The sequence below is a fragment of the Anopheles bellator genome, chromosome 2, assembly GCF_943735745.2.
Source record: "Anopheles bellator chromosome 2, idAnoBellAS_SP24_06.2, whole genome shotgun sequence".
Taxonomy (NCBI): Eukaryota; Metazoa; Arthropoda; class Insecta; order Diptera; family Culicidae; genus Anopheles; species Anopheles bellator.
Genome location: NC_071286.1, coordinates 77,879,426 through 77,898,512, shown reverse-complemented (window position 1 = coordinate 77,898,512; position 19,087 = coordinate 77,879,426). Strand labels below are relative to the sequence as shown.

General features: G+C 50.7%; 2 protein-coding genes across 2 annotated transcripts in view; one reads left to right on the top strand and one right to left on the bottom strand.

Moving 5' to 3' along the window:
• Positions 1 to 6,802, bottom strand: part of LOC131208112 (mucin-5AC-like) — a 15,615-nt gene extending 8,813 nt beyond the window's left edge. Inside the window, exons 1-2 of the mRNA XM_058200761.1 lie at positions 6,769 to 6,802; positions 3,372 to 3,445 (exon numbers count right to left, since the gene is read on the bottom strand). Of these exons, the coding sequence (XP_058056744.1) occupies positions 3,372 to 3,445; positions 6,769 to 6,802 (108 nt within the window). The remainder of the gene's footprint in view (positions 1 to 3,371; positions 3,446 to 6,768) is intronic.
• Positions 6,803 to 15,032: 8,230 nt separating this feature from the next.
• On the top strand, positions 15,033 to 16,793 carry LOC131209220 (DET1- and DDB1-associated protein 1). The gene is made up of 4 exons (XM_058202230.1): positions 15,033 to 15,296; positions 15,414 to 15,552; positions 15,633 to 15,694; positions 15,779 to 16,793. The coding sequence occupies exons 1-4, from the start codon at positions 15,294 to 15,296 to the stop codon at positions 15,869 to 15,871; spliced, it is 297 nt and encodes a 98-aa protein (XP_058058213.1). The 5' UTR covers positions 15,033 to 15,293; the 3' UTR covers positions 15,872 to 16,793.
• Positions 16,794 to 19,087: the final 2,294 nt, after the last annotated feature.

The following is a 19,087-nucleotide window of genomic DNA, read 5'->3' as shown; positions in this document are numbered from 1 at the left end:
TTCAGTTTAATTTATGTGCTTATGCAGCGTTTTCTTTGTACCGTTTTCATTCGACATTTTTATCGTTATTCTCTACCATCCTCTACCGTTCGTAATGAACAAGATCCAAGTTTTTTTTGTCTAATTCAGCTGTGGCCCCGTAATGTTGCCTCTCGTTCAAATGGGGCCACATTGTGCTAGACTCCCATTGTGCCATGAGTAACACTAATTCCACGTTGCTTCAAGAACCAGCCCCCCAAGGGTTGACAAAGTCGACTTATGAAAAAAAAAACACAGTTGCCAATACCTGGAACTGAGGATGGAGAAACACTCGCAGTGCCGCAAGTCGGCTTGAGAAAAAGTGAACCAAAGTTCGCATGCTAATAACATATTTATGCAACCCCTTTCTGGGTGAGCTGCAGTCCACATGGCGGTGGCACAGTTTGTCGGATAATTAATTCCCATCTTTAATGTGGTGCTACTTTCACATCGGCACCGTACCGACCTGTGGACCACCTGCGAGCCCCGCCCAGGTGATCGCGTTATGCGCTTAGAACTCCCATGGTGGGCCCCCTTTTCGCGGAAGCAACGATAGCAAAAGTGATGGAAAGAACACCCGCCGTAGGCAAAAGTTTCCCATCCCCGATCGGTACAATTGTCGATCGCGGGGCAGCCGTTAGAGAACCGAGTCCGATGGCCACCGAGCGCGGCACGGCGTGTGTCTGATTTATATGCACTAAAATAAATCGTCGGCCGCGGGAGGTTAACATCAATGTTGAACATCGGCAATAGGGCGCAGCATAAACAGCGGTAACAACTCCTGCCGCAGCATAATGTGATGTGAAACCGCCTATCCAAGCGGCGCTGTTTCACTTTGCCTTGGACGGAGCTTTCCCGAGATGATCGCAACACTAGAAAGTATTGTTTTATGGCTCGTTACTGGTTTCTGCGCAAATCCAACGTATCACTCGTGGTGTAGTGAGCGAGAAAATTTGCAACTAGCCCATTGTACGCCGTGGTTACGTGAGCCCAAGGAGTCGATCGCGCGTTTCTCTGGTCAGTGCTGTTCATCGCGTCCTTCGGAAACACACCCGAGTGCGTGATAGAACAGCTCCCTAAACATGAAAGCTGATCAAAGCTGTTTTCGAATGATGATTTAAATACGGTTCAGATTTACAACTCGCTAAGTTAATGATAGACCGGCCTAAACAGGGAATTAAGTTTGCGGTTTGAGCAGCGTATAAACCGACCTTTTGTTGAGGCAACTACCTTGAGTTGCCAAATTACTGCAACCGGGCAAATTGTGCTTCATTATCTTATCGAAAATACGAGCACCGAATCCCGTGTGGGATTTACATTAAATTAATCGGAGCCGTTACGAAACAGCGCCAGCGTAGCGAATCTATTTCGGCTGCTTCGAGTGCCAAGTGTGGCAAACAAAGTACCTCAACCAAATAACCGAAAAGCACTCGGCACCTTTTTTGGGGGACTGTAATTATGCTACCTCCTGCTACCAGTAACATTACTTCCTCATGCGTGGCCCGCCGCGGTCAAAAGGAACCTCGCACGCACGCCAGCCATTTACGATGATGAGTGGTTCTTTGCATAAGCATTACGATTGTCGAAATGATAGCGAGGTTTGCGCTTCGGTTCGCTGTTTTCGGCCGTCGACATGTTGTGAGAGAAAGTGAACACCGGGGGTAATTACTGCTGTACCATGAAAGTGGCAATCAAATGGTAACACGCCCAGATGAGTGTGGAGAGGTGACAGAATGTCAAACAAAAAAAGCGTGCCCGAGATTTATGTAAACTACCGGAAGCCCTGCCGTCGCTGCTGCTGTTTGTTTGTCCAGGAAGTTAGTGCTCTGACGAGATGCACTCAAGGTTTGGGGTGTTATATGAAGATCACCCAAAGTTTGTAGGGCGTTTTCCGCGCCAGCAATCCGTGCGACTTGGCAATTAATCAAATTCACCGGTGGGGGCATTACCACAATCTCGGAACCGAAAGTAAACCTTCGGGCTAAAGCGAAACATAAGGCGGCCATAGCCGGCAGGGGCTCTGGCTATTGGCGTTTAATTAAATCACACAAAGCCTTCGCTCCTGGCACTGGCACACGTGTACCTGGTGCGATCGTATCATACAGGACGGCGGATCCCGGATCGCGGATCGCCCTGGGTCTGTGGGAACCCCCCTTTGCGCCCGACGGAAGCATAATCTCCAACCTCCAACGGTGTGCCAAAAATGGATCAGTCAACGCCACCCGGCCTCATTTTACCCGCCACAAACCCGGGACAGTGAAATATTCCTTTCCATCATCGCCAATGCAGGTTGTGACCTCAATTTGGCACATCCGAAACACAGCTTTTCGGCAGCTTTGCCTGCACGCGAACGTTCCTGGCCGGAAGCTATGGAGCACATTTGTGAATGTGCCACTGATCAGTTCCTTCCGCGCGGTTGATCGATAATTTCCACGTTTTAATCGATGGCGATCTCTCAATTAGTCCCAGTGACGGACAGTGTGGCAGTGTGGTATGGTTTCCGCGCCAAAATCCGCTACAAGCGCTGTGAAGCGGAAGTGGACGGCAAGTCGGTGAGTACGACTGTTCAGTGGGTCACAGCGCAGTCTCCTGGATATCAATAATCTGCCATCAAATCGTGGTCAGAAAGAATGATCTTTTAAGCACAAAATATTTAATGGTTCCACTTTTTGGCACACTCCTTGGCGTGCGCCAAAAAAAGCATAAGTTATTAAAGCGGCGGGACCATGAAATAAGCTACAATCGGCCGATGACGACATCGTTGGCTTTGCTTCCCCGTTTGCCGCATGGGAAAAATATGCAAATGGCAAGATGACACCAAAAGATAGCAGGAGATTTTAATGCGGCCGAAGCCCCGGATCCCTTTGGCGGGAGGTTCGCGTGATCAGAAGCTGTTTAGCGACGGCTACGGTTTCCGGTCCGGGTCCGGGAGTGGTGCAAAAGAATTAATTACGCAACTTGATGGTTCTTCGGTGGCAGGATGCGATTATTTGTCCCGCCGATTGGACAAGAGCGTATCGCACCTTCGCTTCGCGGGACTTCGGCCGGTCATAATAAAGCCGTAACAGTTTCCGCATTCCGACATAACGGACCAGAATGGCTCGCTGGAAGCTGGTGTTGAAGGTAGTTAAGCTACTTAAGCAATGATGTGGACGCGATGTGGTCTCTTTTTCTCGTTCTACAGTTACATTGGTTCCGTCATCCGAGGATCGGAGATGACTAGAGCTGCTCCGAAAGTTAAATACAATTTTGAACTTGGTGTGGCCAAGAATGGAAAAACAAACTAATTGACTCGGGTCAATTACCGCAACTAGAGCTAGAGCGCAGGAGAAAGATTAGAAGCTTCTACTTACTGATAATTCTAGTGCCCTCGGTTCGGCATTCTCACTGTGACCGCGGTGGAAGGTAATTACAGTCAGCCATATTCCTGCAAAGAAGGTGGAAAATTAAATCAGTCAAAATAAGGTATGATTAGAAACGAGCTCCCGCCCTCGGAGCGTCACATCTCCGCGGCAGATTTTAGAGAGGTTTTCCCAGCGGAAGCTTGTTGGCCGTGTTCGGCTTTTCGACGAGGGCTAATTAACACACGGGACGAGCATGTCTCTAGCCGTGGAGTATGATTGGTTTCGACATCCAATTTCTCTCTGCCAAGCGAAACTTCCTCCCAGGCCCCTGGGTGGAGCGCCGGCAACCGACAGAACGGCGGAAGTTCATCAAAACCCACCCATGGTCGGGCTTGCGGTTGCCTCAAGGTAATCGCGACGGGTATCGACACCGACCGAAATCGGTGTCAAATCGGTGCCAAATTAGTGAAAGGTATTAAAGATCACGGTTTATGTGAGAAACCCTCGGCCCAGGCACTGGAGATTGTGGCCCCACGAACGTGGTGTTGATGATGAGTCGATGCTTTCAATTCTCCCACATCTTCCACCCAGCGAACTCGGGTCCATATCGAGTGCTACCATCTACCGGTGGGCAGACATCTTATTTCACTGCTCTCCCTAGGCCCTTTCCCAGGCCGGGTGCGGAGCCCAATCGGTTAGTCAGTCAGTCGGTTAATTGGCTACGCCGACGTGTGGCCAACGCGCGGCCTAAACGGTTTGTCTCCGTTAGCTTCGGCTTTGGCCGCTGCTCAATCAGCTGCGGATTATGGCTTGGATTTGGATACTTTTTACGGCAGGCCGATCATCGTCGATATCGGTGAGCTTCGAATTGCTTCATCGTTTACGTGGAGAAAATAGTTACACAATCCGATTGAGTCTACTTTCGAGCAAGCAAAACATTGACAACGGGAGTTTAAATTTTTGGCTTTAATCGTACAGTATTACTCCACCGATGGTCATTATGTGTACGACTCCGATTCGGGTTGATCCCGTTAGCCTAATGGGTTCACATAATGGGACATCGTTGCGTGAGCTAATTTACGTCCACATTCGGCGATGAAAATGTCGCCTGTTTTAATCAACGCCCAGAATATTCTAGCGAAATTACCATATCGTGAACAAACATTTGTTTCTAATCGATTCTCCGCACGCAAGAATTAATTAAAAAATAATGGCATTAAATATATATATATTTATAATGAGCCCAAATTAGGCACCTAACTGGCGTTCGGGGACAAATGATGCCTTGGTGTTTGGGCGCCACGCAGCATACATTCCTGAATTTGCATCATTCATCCTACCGATTATGGTGAAAATAGCGGACAACGACCATTCCAACATGAATGCGGTCTAAATCCAGGACCGCAGGAGAGAAAATGCTGCGCGACAAATGGCGCGCCGCCGTAATGGCCTCCAATAAATTTGCACCCAAAACGTGTCCGTTTTCTAACCCCCGTAATGGTCGTGATCACGAGTCTTTCGTATCGGATTTGGCGCTTACGGCTGGCTGTCGGCCCCCCGTTTGGACTGAGAAATGTAATCGTCATTTCGCGAGCCAAGCGCGATCAAGCTATCACCGAAGTGCCGATCGATTTCGGGTTTGATCGGACCTGGGGAATCGTGTCCGATGGTGTGACACGCGGCAGAACCCGTCCAGCCAGCACAGGGACCAATTAAGAACGGTTTTTATGGCTAGCCCTACCCAGCAGAACGGCGATCCGTGATTAAGACATTAATGATCCAGACTACTCCAGAGAACTGGTCCCCACGAACTGGTCAACAGAATCCGCGCGAAAGAGAGAAAGCCAGAAATACAGTGCCTCCCTGGGCAATGCTGGGGTTCTTCTCCGTCCTGTGACCTACCGCGAGATGGTGGCCGCTCGACGAAAGCCCCAAGTTACGATGGAGGTGCCGTGGCGTTGATTGGGACGTGGGCTTTGAAGCCGTGGAGTGGAGAATCGCCGGCCGGGACCGGACGCCATAAATATTCGTGGGTTCGTTCTTCGCGACGGCCACGGTGCCAAAACATGCCGTGGTGATCGAAGAATCTTAACGAAATGGAATAGCATTCCTGGCCGCGGTACCAATGGCTTCGGGAGAGTGAGTCGACGCCGGGCAATAATAGGCCACCGGCCACGGCCAGCCGTAGAACGAACGGTACCTCCGAAAGCGTAACGAGCCCGGCGAGTGATCGACACTTCGTACACTCGACATTTTCTTCACTCTCCCGTCGGCCAGTCCTGGGGCCGTGCGTAACATTACATCTCGATTAAACGCTTATTTATACGCAGACCTCATCACGCGCGCCCGAGATCCGGTTCTGGCGCCGCATTAGGTCAGTGGTGAAAGAGAGCTTCGCCCGGACAAACCGGCTTCAGTGGTGACGGGCGGGCAACAGTAGCAGCACCCGGACACCGCAACCGCAATTCCCAAAGTCAGTTGGTCAAGGCCAGAGCCCACCAGAGGGGTTCCCTCAGGCACATTGTTACGATCTTCAATTAAGTGATAAAGTGACTCGAAGTACAGTTATCGCCCATCCCGTCGGGACGAGCCGGAGAGCAGCTAAAGCGCTGTACACTAACAAGCAATTAGCTTGATCGTGACGACGCTTAACGGGATTTCGGGACTTTCGGGCCGAGAACCACAGCTCGGAACGCGCCCCTTATTTGCACACGCGCTCGAGGCAAATCTCGAGCCGATCAAACGACGCTTCACGTTGATCGTTAGTCCGGACCTGGGGCGGTCCCAAACCAGGGTGGAACCGCTTCCAAATTGTTGTGGGGGCCCTGGGGACGTAGGGATTTGCTCATGGGAACTGTCTTAATTTACTCGCGCCCAAGGTTTAGTGGCGATAAAGTGGCGAGTGTGAAGAGCTCGACAGAGACACGCCAGGCCCCCATTCTTCAGCCCCGAGGGTCGGCCACGCTGGCGTCCTACAAAGCCAAGTAACGGCGCACTGCACCACGTGTTGGGCGAGAAGAATAAAATGTGGAGCAGCGTGTGAACATTTGCTTGCGTGCCACATGCCAGACCAGGGCCCCAACCTAATAAATTAGCGCTAAAACAGTCGTTCTTAATTGTTCCGCAGCTCCCAGGCGCGGCTTCGATCTGTAACGGAATGCCCGGGGTCGCTTGGGGAAACTCGCGCTACGCCGGACTTCCGTCCGGACGAAAGAGTTCCACAGAATGCAACGGTCGCCCAGTCTGGTCCCAATGGGAAAAACTCGTCAAACCCGATCCGGGATCCCGTGTTGAAGCGAAGGGCTCCGGTTGAAAACAGGTTGACCCACCACGGTTGCTGATAAATTAGAATAATCCAAACCCCGGGCGGGAAAGGGCTGCTCGCACTCTGGCCTATTCTACTTACGGATGATTAAATTCAGATTGCTGCCGAGCCCCATCTTTCGGCCGCGCTCATGGACACGCCCGACGCGCTGCCCAAATCGTAGATCGCGCCGCGGCTCCTTCTGCGGGAGATCTATTTCTGCGCCGCCAGTCAGCGCTCCAGCAGCAGGCAGGACTTAACTGGACTTTCTCTCGGTGGGTGTGTGGAATTGCAAAAATAACAACAAATATCGAATCCCGTAACTAGCAGCACTAGCACCCTTCGCGGCGGCGGCCGCTTTCCCTTGCACTTTGCTTCGATTTCACCACCACCCCCTGCGTATCGATCGCTGGTCGGCGTGTCTGATTCAAATTAATAACATATAATTTCTGCGCTTGGGAAGGCACTTAGTTTCGGCGCCCGGTTTGCCAGGCGTGCACTTTCACACGCGGTTTACCACGGACAAACACGCAATTAACGGCGGTCGGATCACACTCGGAACACTCGAACCGATGCCTCTTCAAAACGATCGCACTGACCACGGCAGTCGATCTGCCACGCCACTGCACGGTGCCGGGAGCCAGTGGATCTGGTGCATCTCCTGTCGGGATCTCTGGATCGGCCAACGGGCGACAGTCCCGCGCGGTCGGGCTCCTCGGGTGCGATATTCTTTCCGGATCACGGTCAGGACCCACACGGAGGTCTTCACGAACACTGTGCGGTGCTGCTGGCGCGCGCTGTCGACGGCGTCACGGCTTTCTGGCGTATGAAGCTGCGGATTGCTATAAAACTATGTTAAACCATTTTGTTCCACTACGCACCTACCTTTCTTTGGCCCGAGCCCGCCCGAGCAGCCCGTTTTTTTTTCTTTCCTCTCTTTCGTGCTTTCCCTCCATCTTTCTCCCTCTCTTGGCGTGTGTTGTGCGTTTTGCTATCCCTTTCACGTTCGGTTGATCGAGCCTCGATTCGAAGCTCTCTCTCTCTCTCTCTCTCTATCGGTCGCACTTGTCTTGATCGAGCTCCTTCGCCTGCCTTATGCTTTCTTGGGGTTTCTCTTCGTCGATCGGTTCGTCGTCGTCGGGTTTCCTTATGCTCTCTTCGTACCCCTTTCTTCGCGGGCACTCGATCGTGTTGAACCCCAACGATCGTTTGTTTGTTTCGATTTGAGCAGCGCACACTGGATGCACCTAGTTTCGCGATTGATCGCGGTCCCGCCGCCAGCGGAGCACATTTTTATGTTTACAATTATTGATTTCAATTCAGCAATTGTTTAAGGTGCACTCCTTTGCTATTTTACGGGAAAGTTTTCTACAGTCAGCCCATACAGTCAGTGGGTAATTTAATCAAAAACAGCTTCAAAATCCCCGTGTGCGGCCGGCTGGGTGGCCACCGGTTTTCCCTCTTGCTCCTGCTTGGCGAGAAAAACCGCGAACCGCGGCCTCCGCGCTGGAAACGGGTTGCGAACGAAAGCGGGAAGCGAACGGGTCCGGAGGGCACCGAAAGCGGTTTTATGGCCCATTGGCTTATTTTCACCCCGGTGCTCGCTCTGGCCCGTGCCTCACGCCTCCCGCCGACGCCAGAGATCGATGTCCCCTGCGATCTCGAGGAGGGGCGGCTGTCGAGTCGATTGAACTTGAAAACCGGCGACGACAGGTTCGGCTCGGCGAGCTCCGGCACCTGTTCCCGGTCCTCGGGAGATCCGAAGTTCAAGTTTGCGAAGCTTTTTCGTCCGATCGATGCTTTCGATTGCGTTTGCGATCGCTTGCCCGATCGTACGTCAGCATCCAAAGTAGCGGACATTGGTTTTGATTTTTTTGCATCCAAAAAGTCCATTAAGGTGGCTCATCGTAAACGTAAATTCCATTTGGTGGTCAATTTGCCCAAGCAATTGGTACAGAACGATTGGGCCGGGAACAGTTGAATGATCCAAGGAAGTGGATAAAGCACACCCCTTTTAAGGTGCCCAAAAACGGTTCGCCCCCTTTTTAACGGGGTGTGGATTTTATAGCGCCACAATTTCCTGCCCGACACGAGCTGCAATTTTCAACCCAATGACGGTGGCGGCTTCTGTAAAGGAAAGTTCTTCGGCTGCACGCGGCCGGTGGAAACTTTTACTTTTTATTGGACTGCACGTGGCCAGTCAACGTGCGAAATCGATTAAGGACCGTCCCGGACCGGCAGGGATGACATTGGAAAGTGTGCGTTTATGATATAACATGGGCCCAAGCGCCGGGGCCCAACCACCGTTTGGAGCCCGTTTGTGATCGAAATGTTGGCGTCGTTTTGAGGAGGCGCTAATCGCTTCCTTCGTTGTTTCTAAAACAACATAATTAGCGGCCGGGCCCTCTCCGGTGGGAGCCATTGCTCTAATAATGTGATTCTTCTAAACGGGTGCCGGTGCGCTGATGGCGATCTGAACGTGTTGATCGAATAATAGGAGATAATTAGGTGCTGCGCCAGTAGCAGCATCGCTGGGCAGGATTTCTTTTAAGGCCGACCGGAGTGATCGTGATTTGTGTCCGTTTACTTACCCCGGACGGTGGATCATTAGGTGGCCAACTGGGCGGCACCGATAAGACGCCGAGGAAGGAGAAAGTGAAGAAACTCCTCCTAAACAGAGCCCGGGACGGGCGGATCTTCCGAAAAGCCAGATTCGAAATCCATCAAAGCCCTTCGCGGACCGATCGCTGGAGAAATCTTTCCAATCACTTTGCCTGGTTCTGGGGCTATCAAACCATTCGGGGGCCTCGAGCTTTCGCAACTGCCATCGAAGCGCGCATTACATATTTCTCCCAAATTTGCGTTTTGCGTAAATAACTGTTGAACTGGAGTTATTACGGGAATCGGTTTAATTTCCATTCGTTGCACCAGCTCGAACGTCGAACTGATGGGCGAACAATTCAATTTGACGCCTGTTGGAAACCAGATTTTGCACCGAATGGCCATCGAATGGCCGGCAGAAATGCGCGAAAGTTAGCGGGACCCATTATTCCGATCGGAGGATCGGAGGCGATCGGTGCAGGCGCGGCGTTTGTTTGGCGTGAATCTTTCAGCCACGAGGAGCCCGTTTCGTGAAGAAAGTGAACACGCAAACGCAGAGTCGACGCGCGATTGCGCGGAGGAGATCTCGTTTCACGATCGCCCTGGAATGCTGGAAAAGCTGGTGCCTGCTGTGGCTCTCGGCGTTGGTTTGCAAAATCTCCGGCCGCCTCCTGGCCGCGGCTCGGGCGCCGAAGATCGAAACCGGGGTAACGGGGCCACCGACGGGCGCACCGATCGCACCGATCGGTTGTTGTTCGAGTGACCCAATGGGCGGCAATTTTTAATCTCCACAATAGGGGCGAACAACACACGCGTATCGAAGCCCAATATCGATTGGTTATGTTGGTTGCATGGTGTTATTATCGATTGTTTCCTTTCGGACTAGGTGGCTTTTTATGTAATGCGTCTGAAACCGAGATGCATTGCGAATGGCGTTGCGATGATTTGATGATTGCATCGCACCCGCGGAGTAGTGTTCGGCTCTGCCGATCAATGAGGGATCAATTCAATTTAAATCGACTACCGCACAGAGATGAGTAATTCTTTCGAAACAACATCGAGAAGGAACCACCCACCTCGGAGTGGCCCACCCGGGGGAGAAAGCCTTCGAAAGTCCTGTCTCGGGCCCCCTTCGTGAGGGCATGCCGCGTCCGTTTTGCGTGACCGTCCACCACCGGCTGCACCGGCTAATCAAACAAGCATAACACACGCGCCATCCATCCTCCGAGCGCGCCGGAAACCCGGGGCTGGCGCAAACGGCTGGTGCAGAATAAATCAAACGCGGGTGCCCGGCCGTTGCGTGGACCGGAATGCAAAGCAGCCCGTCCCGTCGATCGGCTGCGCGTGCCTCGTTCGAAATTGGAGAAAGAAAAGCGAAATTTATGACGAAATGGTTCGTCGCCGCATAACGTTACGCATCACGGTGACAAACGAGGCCGATAGAGGCTGTGTTTCGGGCGAACGGATTGTCTTTTCGAAAGAAAAGTTTGTTGGACCGTTGTTTGTCTGAGACCGATCGCGTTTCGCTTTCATTTGCGTACGCACCCGCCGTAACGTCCCGCTACGCGTGACGGTTCTCGTGCTGGCGGTTCCGGCCACGGCCACGGCCATGTGTCGCAATCTCGTGTCGCGTAAAACACGGGCGCCTTCCAGCGCAACGACCGGTGCTGGAGAAAATCGGCTAAACCCCATCGGGGGCCAACCAACCGGGAGGGAGCAAGTTTCGATTTCGATAGCTGCCGATAAATTGTCTAGAGACCGGGTGCCACCGGGGGAACCGGCTCGGGTCGAAAGCAACTAGTGCAGCCTTCGAAGCCTTACCTCGAAACGGGAAGGCTTTTTACGATAAGATTCCGGCGGTAAGATTTCCGTTACCGTGCTGACCCTGAACCGGTCCGATCGTGAGCGAAGCTGTGGCGATGAATTTATGATCGATCATCAATCAGAAAATTCGGGCTCGGAAACGTAGCGCCCGTGGTAAATTGGTAATATGGAGATTAGGATTTAATTTTTGTGCCCCCCGCCGGTGCGCCAGAACCTGTTTCGGCTGCACCAGCTTAATTGATATGGAGCTTGGACCTGAATGCACTACAGCACGGATCGAAAGGATGTGTTCCGTTTCGAAAGCAAGAAAAGTAATTTCTTTTGCGCCCCTTTGAATCAACCGCCGGAGTTCGTAATGCTACAACAAACTAAATCCGACGCGACACGCGAAGCACCTTTGAAATGTTTTAAACATTTTCCAGGTTGCACTTTCCCGATAGGACCGTACAGTGAACAGGGAAGCCGGATGACCAGAAGCAATCACACGATCGCGTCGCGTTCTGCCGACGGACCGAAGTGGCGCGAAACGCGAAAACCACGAATTCTTCAGGCCTGCGTGAGCTGAGCCTGGCACGCAGCGATCCGAAACCGGGCGGAAAACATCGCGTGCAGCATCGGCTGGAAAACGGTCGGCGCAACAGCGTGTCGGCGCGGCAGCATCAACGCCAACGTGGGCGCATCATCATCATGTAACAACTATGTACGCTAATTAACCGCAGAACGAGTGGGCCGCAAGTGGGCGATTTTCTTTTGGCGGGCGAAAATCGAAAATCTTGACCAGCATCTCGTCGACCAGTGGGGGCTCCATTTTCTCGGCTCTCGGCTCTCGGCTGGGCACGAGAGGCCACTTGTGCACCACTTTCGCGCCTCGCGCTTGCTTCCCTACCATCGGCACACCATCCACGGTGGCCGTTAAATTTGCAAATTTCCAGCCCACCGTCCGATCGCGAAAGTCGCCAGTTTTGCAATTCGCATCCAGCCGGCGTAACGTAAAAATTCGTAACAACACCCTAACAAGCCGCGGCCCTCCGAGGACTAGGCGCAAAATATTGTAGGGAAAGTGAGAGGACGGTGCGCTCGGCTCTCGGGTGGGTTTCTTTTCTAAGCCCGCCGGTCGGTCCAGCAAACGTCCAGCGTGGTGGACCAGCGAAATGGAAAGCTATCCAATTGATTTCGAGCCCATCTTCGGCGCGGACTGCACCTTCGGCGCGATAACGAGATGTTGCTTTTCGATTGGTTTAATTTCAAGTCGTTGTCGGGCTCTTTAAATCTCCTCCGATCGCCTTCGATCGGTTTAAAGTGTGGCCGGGAGGACGTGCAGCCCAGCAACCCAGCAGCACGAAATATCGATTCTACCCGGGCTACCGCTCACAGGCCAATCATGCTCGTCGATCCTCGATAATGTTTGTTTATTCTGCGAAAGGGAAATCCTCCGTTCAAAATTGCCCATCAGCCAGCCTGCTGATGGCGGAGATCATCGCATAAGCTACCCTATTAAGGCCTCTTCTTGGCGGCCAATTACGGCCACCTATGGGGCCATCGGTAGCGCCAAATGATCGGTGAAATGGGTGAACCACATTGAACAAAAAAGTGCATTTTCCTTTCCATAGCTCATGCGTTTTTAGGATAAAAAACTAGATTTTTTGTTGAGTCCATTATGGTTCGCACGAAAGTGAAAATTGAAATCCCATTTCGATATATATTTTCGTTGTTTTTCGGCCACACCAAAGTGCACCCGGCGCGTGGTGCGTTTGAGGCGTACTTTTATCGTTGCCTTCTCCTGCTGCGGGTTTATATTTCTGTTTGATTTCTATTTTCAATTAGTTGCACCAAAAAAACCACCCCAAAACATGGAATCGTTTTACGCAGCATATTGATGAACGCAAGTGACGATTTTACGCATCGTTCCCACCGCCATAAAAATTCACAACACATTGCGACTTTTTCTTTTCGATGCCGGTGGCCACTGACTGCGGTCTTTTGATTTGTTTGGGAGCCAATGGTTTGGGGGTAAGTTTACATTGCTGGTGGTGGTCGAATTCCTGCCGCGTACATGCGGGGTTTTCGGCTAGTGGTTAATATTCAACCGAGCGCCTGAACGAATTGCTTCGATCTTTCTTTAACTGATTTTTATTTAATAGTAATTACTTTAATCGATAAAAATATCTAAAGGGTTTATTGATTTTTAAACTTTTGAGTACTTAAAATGGCTAACCCTCACTAACTCGTTTATTCGCTCATTCGATGTCCAAGTCAGGCCAAAGAATTATTTAAGGATCAACCATTGCACATTCAGCCTAACTAATCTAACTCGAACCGATAATATTTCTATCGTTTATTAAAGCAATTGTCAAGCATAAATGTAGGGTAAGCGTATAATCAATCAATCTAGTTCGATTTTATAAATTAGCCGTAGCACTTGGTGAACTTTTTCTCCCTAATGGCTCACCGCATAGCAGGACCTTTTTAATGACATTCAATGCACATTCACCGAACCGATGGATCCGGGTTCAGGTATGAGGCAGCATTACCAAAAATTAATTACGCGCCCCATCAAACCACCCACCAAAGGGTGACGGCGCGCGCGTTGGGTTAATAAACTTCCCTGCGGAGGTGTCGTGACGGGAAAACGTCTCAAACGGACTAAACTCTCCCGAAACCGCCACCACAAATCGACTGGCCGGCCGCAATGTAGGGTGTTGCAAAACCATCAAAATATGCTTTCGCTTTCATTCGGTTGCGGACGGCGTATGGGTGGCGCTACCGGTGGTCAGTGTCTGCACGGCAACCGACCCTAGCGGAAGTGGTTGCGGTTGCATTGTATTCAAATTTGGCTCACGTGTGCCCCGCCGGACTAGCCGGATCCCGGCGGCCTATAGTTCACCGCGGTAGTTAAGGGGAAATTTGTTACGGTGGCCACCACGCTGGAGGTGTTGGCTGCTCGGAACGGCGGGCGATTGCGTCGAGCTGGGCAGTTGATCGATATCGATATTTATGCTCCGATAGGTACCCTCTCAGAACGCACGGCACGTTGCGGTTAATGGGGAGCTGCAGCGCCGTTTGCGGCGTAAGTGAAAATGGTGGTAGCCTTTTCTGACTGTTTTGCGGTGGCCATTTCCCACACGCACTCGAAGAGCTATTTTCACGTCGCTCGTGCTGCATAATTGGCGGTCGGATCGGCACGGACCGATACGCAATGCTGCTGATCGATCGGTGGCGATGCGATGCGTCGTCCGATTTCCATGTCGTTAAGTGAATTTTTTGAGTCTGTGGGCTGTTTTTTTTAGGGAGTAACTCGGAATCATCCCGCAGCAGTGGCAGGGGCCGTGTGGCTGTTGAGCTGTTTTGGTGTAGCTGCGTACGATTTTAACAGGATATTTGTAACAATGGCAATAGGGCGCATTAGCGTGTGATTCGTGAATATGAAGGGCTTCCAATCAAGGTTTTGCTGATCAGTAGACTTTTGCATAACTAAACCAAATGCATCCGCTCATCAATCAAATGTACAGCTTTCGCTTGTTTCAATAATGTGGATAATGCTTGATGTTGTGCATTTCATCATAACTAGCTCATATTTATTTAAAATGATAGGCTGGGTTGTTAGTAAGTTGCATAGTCAATTTTAGTACAAATTCAAATATGAGTTCAAATCACAAGTTAGTAACTTGATTCCAGTATAGTAACAAGTCCGTTCATATTCTAGAAAACCAGTTTATTATACTCATGCCTTATGTTTTTATGTTTAATTTTTGTATCGCTGTTGATTTGTATTTTTATTGCTGCAATAATATGGAAAACAAAAACTCCTTCCTAACGGTTTTCTTAAACAAATATACAGCATCTGACAGCACTGTCACTCCGCCACTCAAAGCGCTCGCGAGACGTTTCTGAAGGGTGCACACTCTGTACGGAACTGTCACTTTGATCGGATCCATCATCACGCAGAGGCACCGTAAAACAACAAAGTGCTATTTCTGCGTTGCGTTCGATTGTTCCTAGCCCTTTGTTTGATTCTTTTGTAAAAGGAAAAACGCATTTTCCGAGCGTTGTGCGGTGGAGCAAGTCAATCTTGACGAGAACAGCACAACGAAGCACTGGCAGAACCTACCTGTCAGCCGCCAGCAGGAGCAGCGGCGACGACGAGCGCGATATCGGAGGACCAGGAACGGAAGTACACACCGCCTGCTCGATTGCGACGGAAAATGGTAATAGAATTAATTGCACAGCACAATAGACTCTTCCGCCATCACATTCACATAAGTCACCCGCGGGACGCACGCCTTCCGCCCGTTCTAATCCACCCTTCGTTGTCTTCTGCGCAGTCGATATCCGAGTTTCTGAAGGATCTTCCGTGCCACAATGAGGAAAACTTTTCCCTGTTCAACACGGAAAATGGCGTAAAAACATCCTCCAAGCGGCCCTCGGTCTACATACCGACGATAGACATCCCTTCGGAGCAAGGTAAGCGGGTTTTGTTCGGGTTCCCGAAAGTACGTTTGTTGCTTGGATTCGCCGTGTTTACCATTTCCCGTCCCTTGCAGTGATAGTGAGCGAGAAGAAGAACATCCTCCTGCGATACCTGCACCAGCAGTGGGAGAAAAAGGTAACGATTGGAACTTGGTTCACTCGCGGTCTTTGTGGTTCTAATTCAATGTTTTTTTCCTCTTTTTGGCATCCCCTTTAAAAGAACGCACCCAAAAAGCGAGAGCTAGAAAATGCCACCTCCGAAGTGTTCCGCAAACGTCCCCGGCTCGAAACGCGCGACAACAATAACACATAAGCGAATTGCGTAACGAACGAAATCCACTATTAGGCATTACAGAATGGCATGACCAAATGTTCGGAGGCATCGCGGTGAATGGAACAGGATCAGGTTTAAGTCAGAAGCGGAAATATCAACACTATTCTCAGGCAATCGCTGCTTTCCCTATCGTTTTGCGCCTATCACCCAAATTCGTTTAAGTAACGACTAAACTCACCTATCAAACACAGCGCATTGCACGGTGGCCATAATGCAATGGATCAGCAGGTCCCTCTTATTTACGCAGAGTAGCATGCGATACCGCCTGCCTTCCCCTAACTTTAGATTCAAATACACCCCGAACCGGTCAAATATAAATTTATCAAGCAGCGAGATGCCGGAACATAAACATTTGCTTTCATCATGATACGTACAATGAATGTTAGTTTCCCATTGTCCCCCTTTGGTCATAGTCCATGCCGTTTGTCAAGCTTTGGGTTAGTCCCTGTGCAAGTAACTCTTCAGTCTTTGATTTTCTCAATTATTAGATTTTAGGTATTATCTTTTCCTGCTTTTTTCTGTTTGCGACTTTGATGTCTGACCTTTCGTCGCATTTACAACCGTCTTTTTACTTGGAAAATGTACCCAAAGGGTTTCTCTCTCGTTTCCATTGGCCAGCAAAGCTCATCGTTTGTTGGTATACGCACACCGTTTTCGAAATCGCTACAGTAGAGATTGCACATTTTCGCGACATATTTGAATCGTATATTTTCCCTTTCTTCCATGCAAACGAACCAAGTCGATATTAGCGAACCCAGAAGCTACTCCACAATAGCCGGAGCGCATCAGTTTCTCTTCCCTTTGCAATGGTAGGTTATGCTTATGTAATCTGGCCAAGGCAACTTTTTCCAAGTAATCAAACGTGTAACCCGAGCAGGTCATTAATCATCAATAAATAAGAAGTAATGATTAAGAATTAAATGATTGAATATTTTCTCTTCGCCAGCACACCCGTGTCTCCGTGCTTTCTCCGGGGTCGGACATGCTGTTAGCTTACGTAAATTCAATATTTTTTTTCCCAGTTCCTGACTCCAAAAGACCTAGTGCTTCTGCTTTCCACCCTGATACGGCCTTACATAATCTCGAATAATCTGCGGTCCCGATTCCATTTACATCCATGAATGGTGTGTAGTATACAGTTGGTCTTCCGATCTGCTCTCACGATGCTCTCCGTCTCTCGGTTGGCGCGCATTTTTTGCGACTGCTGTAGAGTGTTTTACCCAACGCCCAACATCCTTTTGCTGGCGGCCAAGACTAGTTCATTATGTATGGACCACCATTAAAGAATCGCCACGCGAACCCGGAGGTTAATGCACGGTTCGGATTGGGAGACAGACCTCGCGCACACAACCACACTTCCATCCACTCGAAAAAAACATGATCGGCTTTGGGTGTAACAAAAGATAAACATATGTTCCCGTACGTTGCGATGGTGGCCCCCCCCGTGGAACTTTAGTGTATTGGGTGATTCTCGCCCGAGGTCACTCAGGAGCTCATTTTCTTCAGCGCGTGCCGAAAGAGAGAAAATCGGCTACCGCACGATCACTGCCTTGTGTGATTGGAACACTCCCTCTCTGAGGCAGGTTTTTCAGTTTTCAACCATTGATGGGCCATCGGCCCCACAATGCCGCTCCAACACACACAGAACGGTAAGGAACTCATCCGGCACGCAATCGGCTCGGCGAAGAAGTGTGTATTCCGTTCCTTATGGTACAGGTTTTTCTCTTTTTTCCTTCTTAGTGCGCCTAGCCTCCGGTGTTTTGGTAGTTGTTTGCTGAACCGACGACGGCCCCTAACGAGTGACAAACAGGTGGTTAATAATAAATATCGCACGACGACGAGGACGTCGAGTGACGAGGACGCATGGTCCGTAGTGTGTCTCGAACCTGCTGAACGGGCTGAACCAATCATGTGTGCATCGTAATGTGCAAAGTTTGGTCCTTCACGGTCAGTTTGCTGTGCAAAGTAGTTTGGGTTCCGGTCTGGGGACCTGGGGTCCATGGGGTTTACTCAACGGATCGCCTCGAGCAACGCGGCTCTGTACCCTGTTGTCTCCAGCCGGGGCAAATATTTCACGTCGCCAACGGAAAGAAAACATAAATGCGATGGAAACAAGTCAACGGGCCAACACAAAAAACGGCGCTACGCTTATGCTGAAGGATGTCACATCGCCGAAGGGGAGTCAATGTTTATCCGTGTGGTTGAGTGTGGCGTACGGGTCAACCAGACGGTTGTATGCGTTTCGAGACTGCCGTTTGCCGCTCCGCTGTTTGTGGACCGCTCACCGCGGGATGGAAAATCAGCTGCAAGGCGTGTAAACTAAAGAAACGGTTGCGAAACCATTCTCCGCGAGAGAACCCGGTGCACGGCGCCATTGAATCAGCAGCCACTACTAACGCCGGGACGGATAAATTCCGGAATGAACGGGAGTACACATTTCGCGATGTGTGGTTCGGTATCGGCGAATGGTTTCGATAACATGTACGTGAGCAGAATGAGTCTACAAGGCGTTGGCAATTGAATTATGGCCTGTTGCCCGGACGAAGCCACCGCGTTGCCCCGCAAATGCAGAAATTAAACCTTTCATCTGAAGATAGCATAATGTATCACCGTGCGAAGGGCCTGCACGTGCCTGCCGAAGTCCGTGTTCCGGCAAATTCGTCTCCCGTTTGCGGAAAAGGAAATAAACTGCCCGCGGTGATGCCGCCCAACTGATTACGTGTCCATTACGAGCGCGGGCGCGGGCATCAAAGGCGCGTTCCGCTCCATGCCGATTGGCGTCCACGTGTCGCCAGCCGGGTCCACCGTACCCCTTTCCGGCTCCCGTTTCCGTTTTTCACCCTTATCTCTCCGTTTGTTGCGAAACGGCGCCTTGCAGGGAAGACGAAAAACGAAACCCGAAACAGAGCGGCCCAGAGATCCTCCTGCCACGATGCTGCAAGAACCAGAACCATGGATGGATCTGTGTGTCAGTAGTGTGCGACTCTCGCAAACCTTGCTACTAAGGACTCGCTCGCTCTCTCTCTCTCTTTCGTTTTCCGTTTCTCTAGTGTGTAGTAGAGCCGGTTGCAATGGAAACGAGTCGGCGAGTCACTCATTTTCGCGGTGGTGAGAAAATGAGCACTCCTACCTCTCACTCTCATCGTGTACTAAAACGAGAGCGCTCACCGGTCGGCCGTGGCGCTGGTGGCGATG

What these genes read in the sequence shown, in the direction of transcription:
- LOC131209220 (XM_058202230.1), top strand. An exon ending in AGACATCCCTTCGGAGCAAG is followed by an intron (nt 15,553 to 15,632) that starts GTAAGCGGGTTT and finishes CGTCCCTTGCAG; the next exon opens with TGATAGTGAGCGAGAAGAAG. An exon ending in ACCAGCAGTGGGAGAAAAAG is followed by an intron (nt 15,695 to 15,778) that starts GTAACGATTGGA and finishes CCCCTTTAAAAG; the next exon opens with AACGCACCCAAAAAGCGAGA.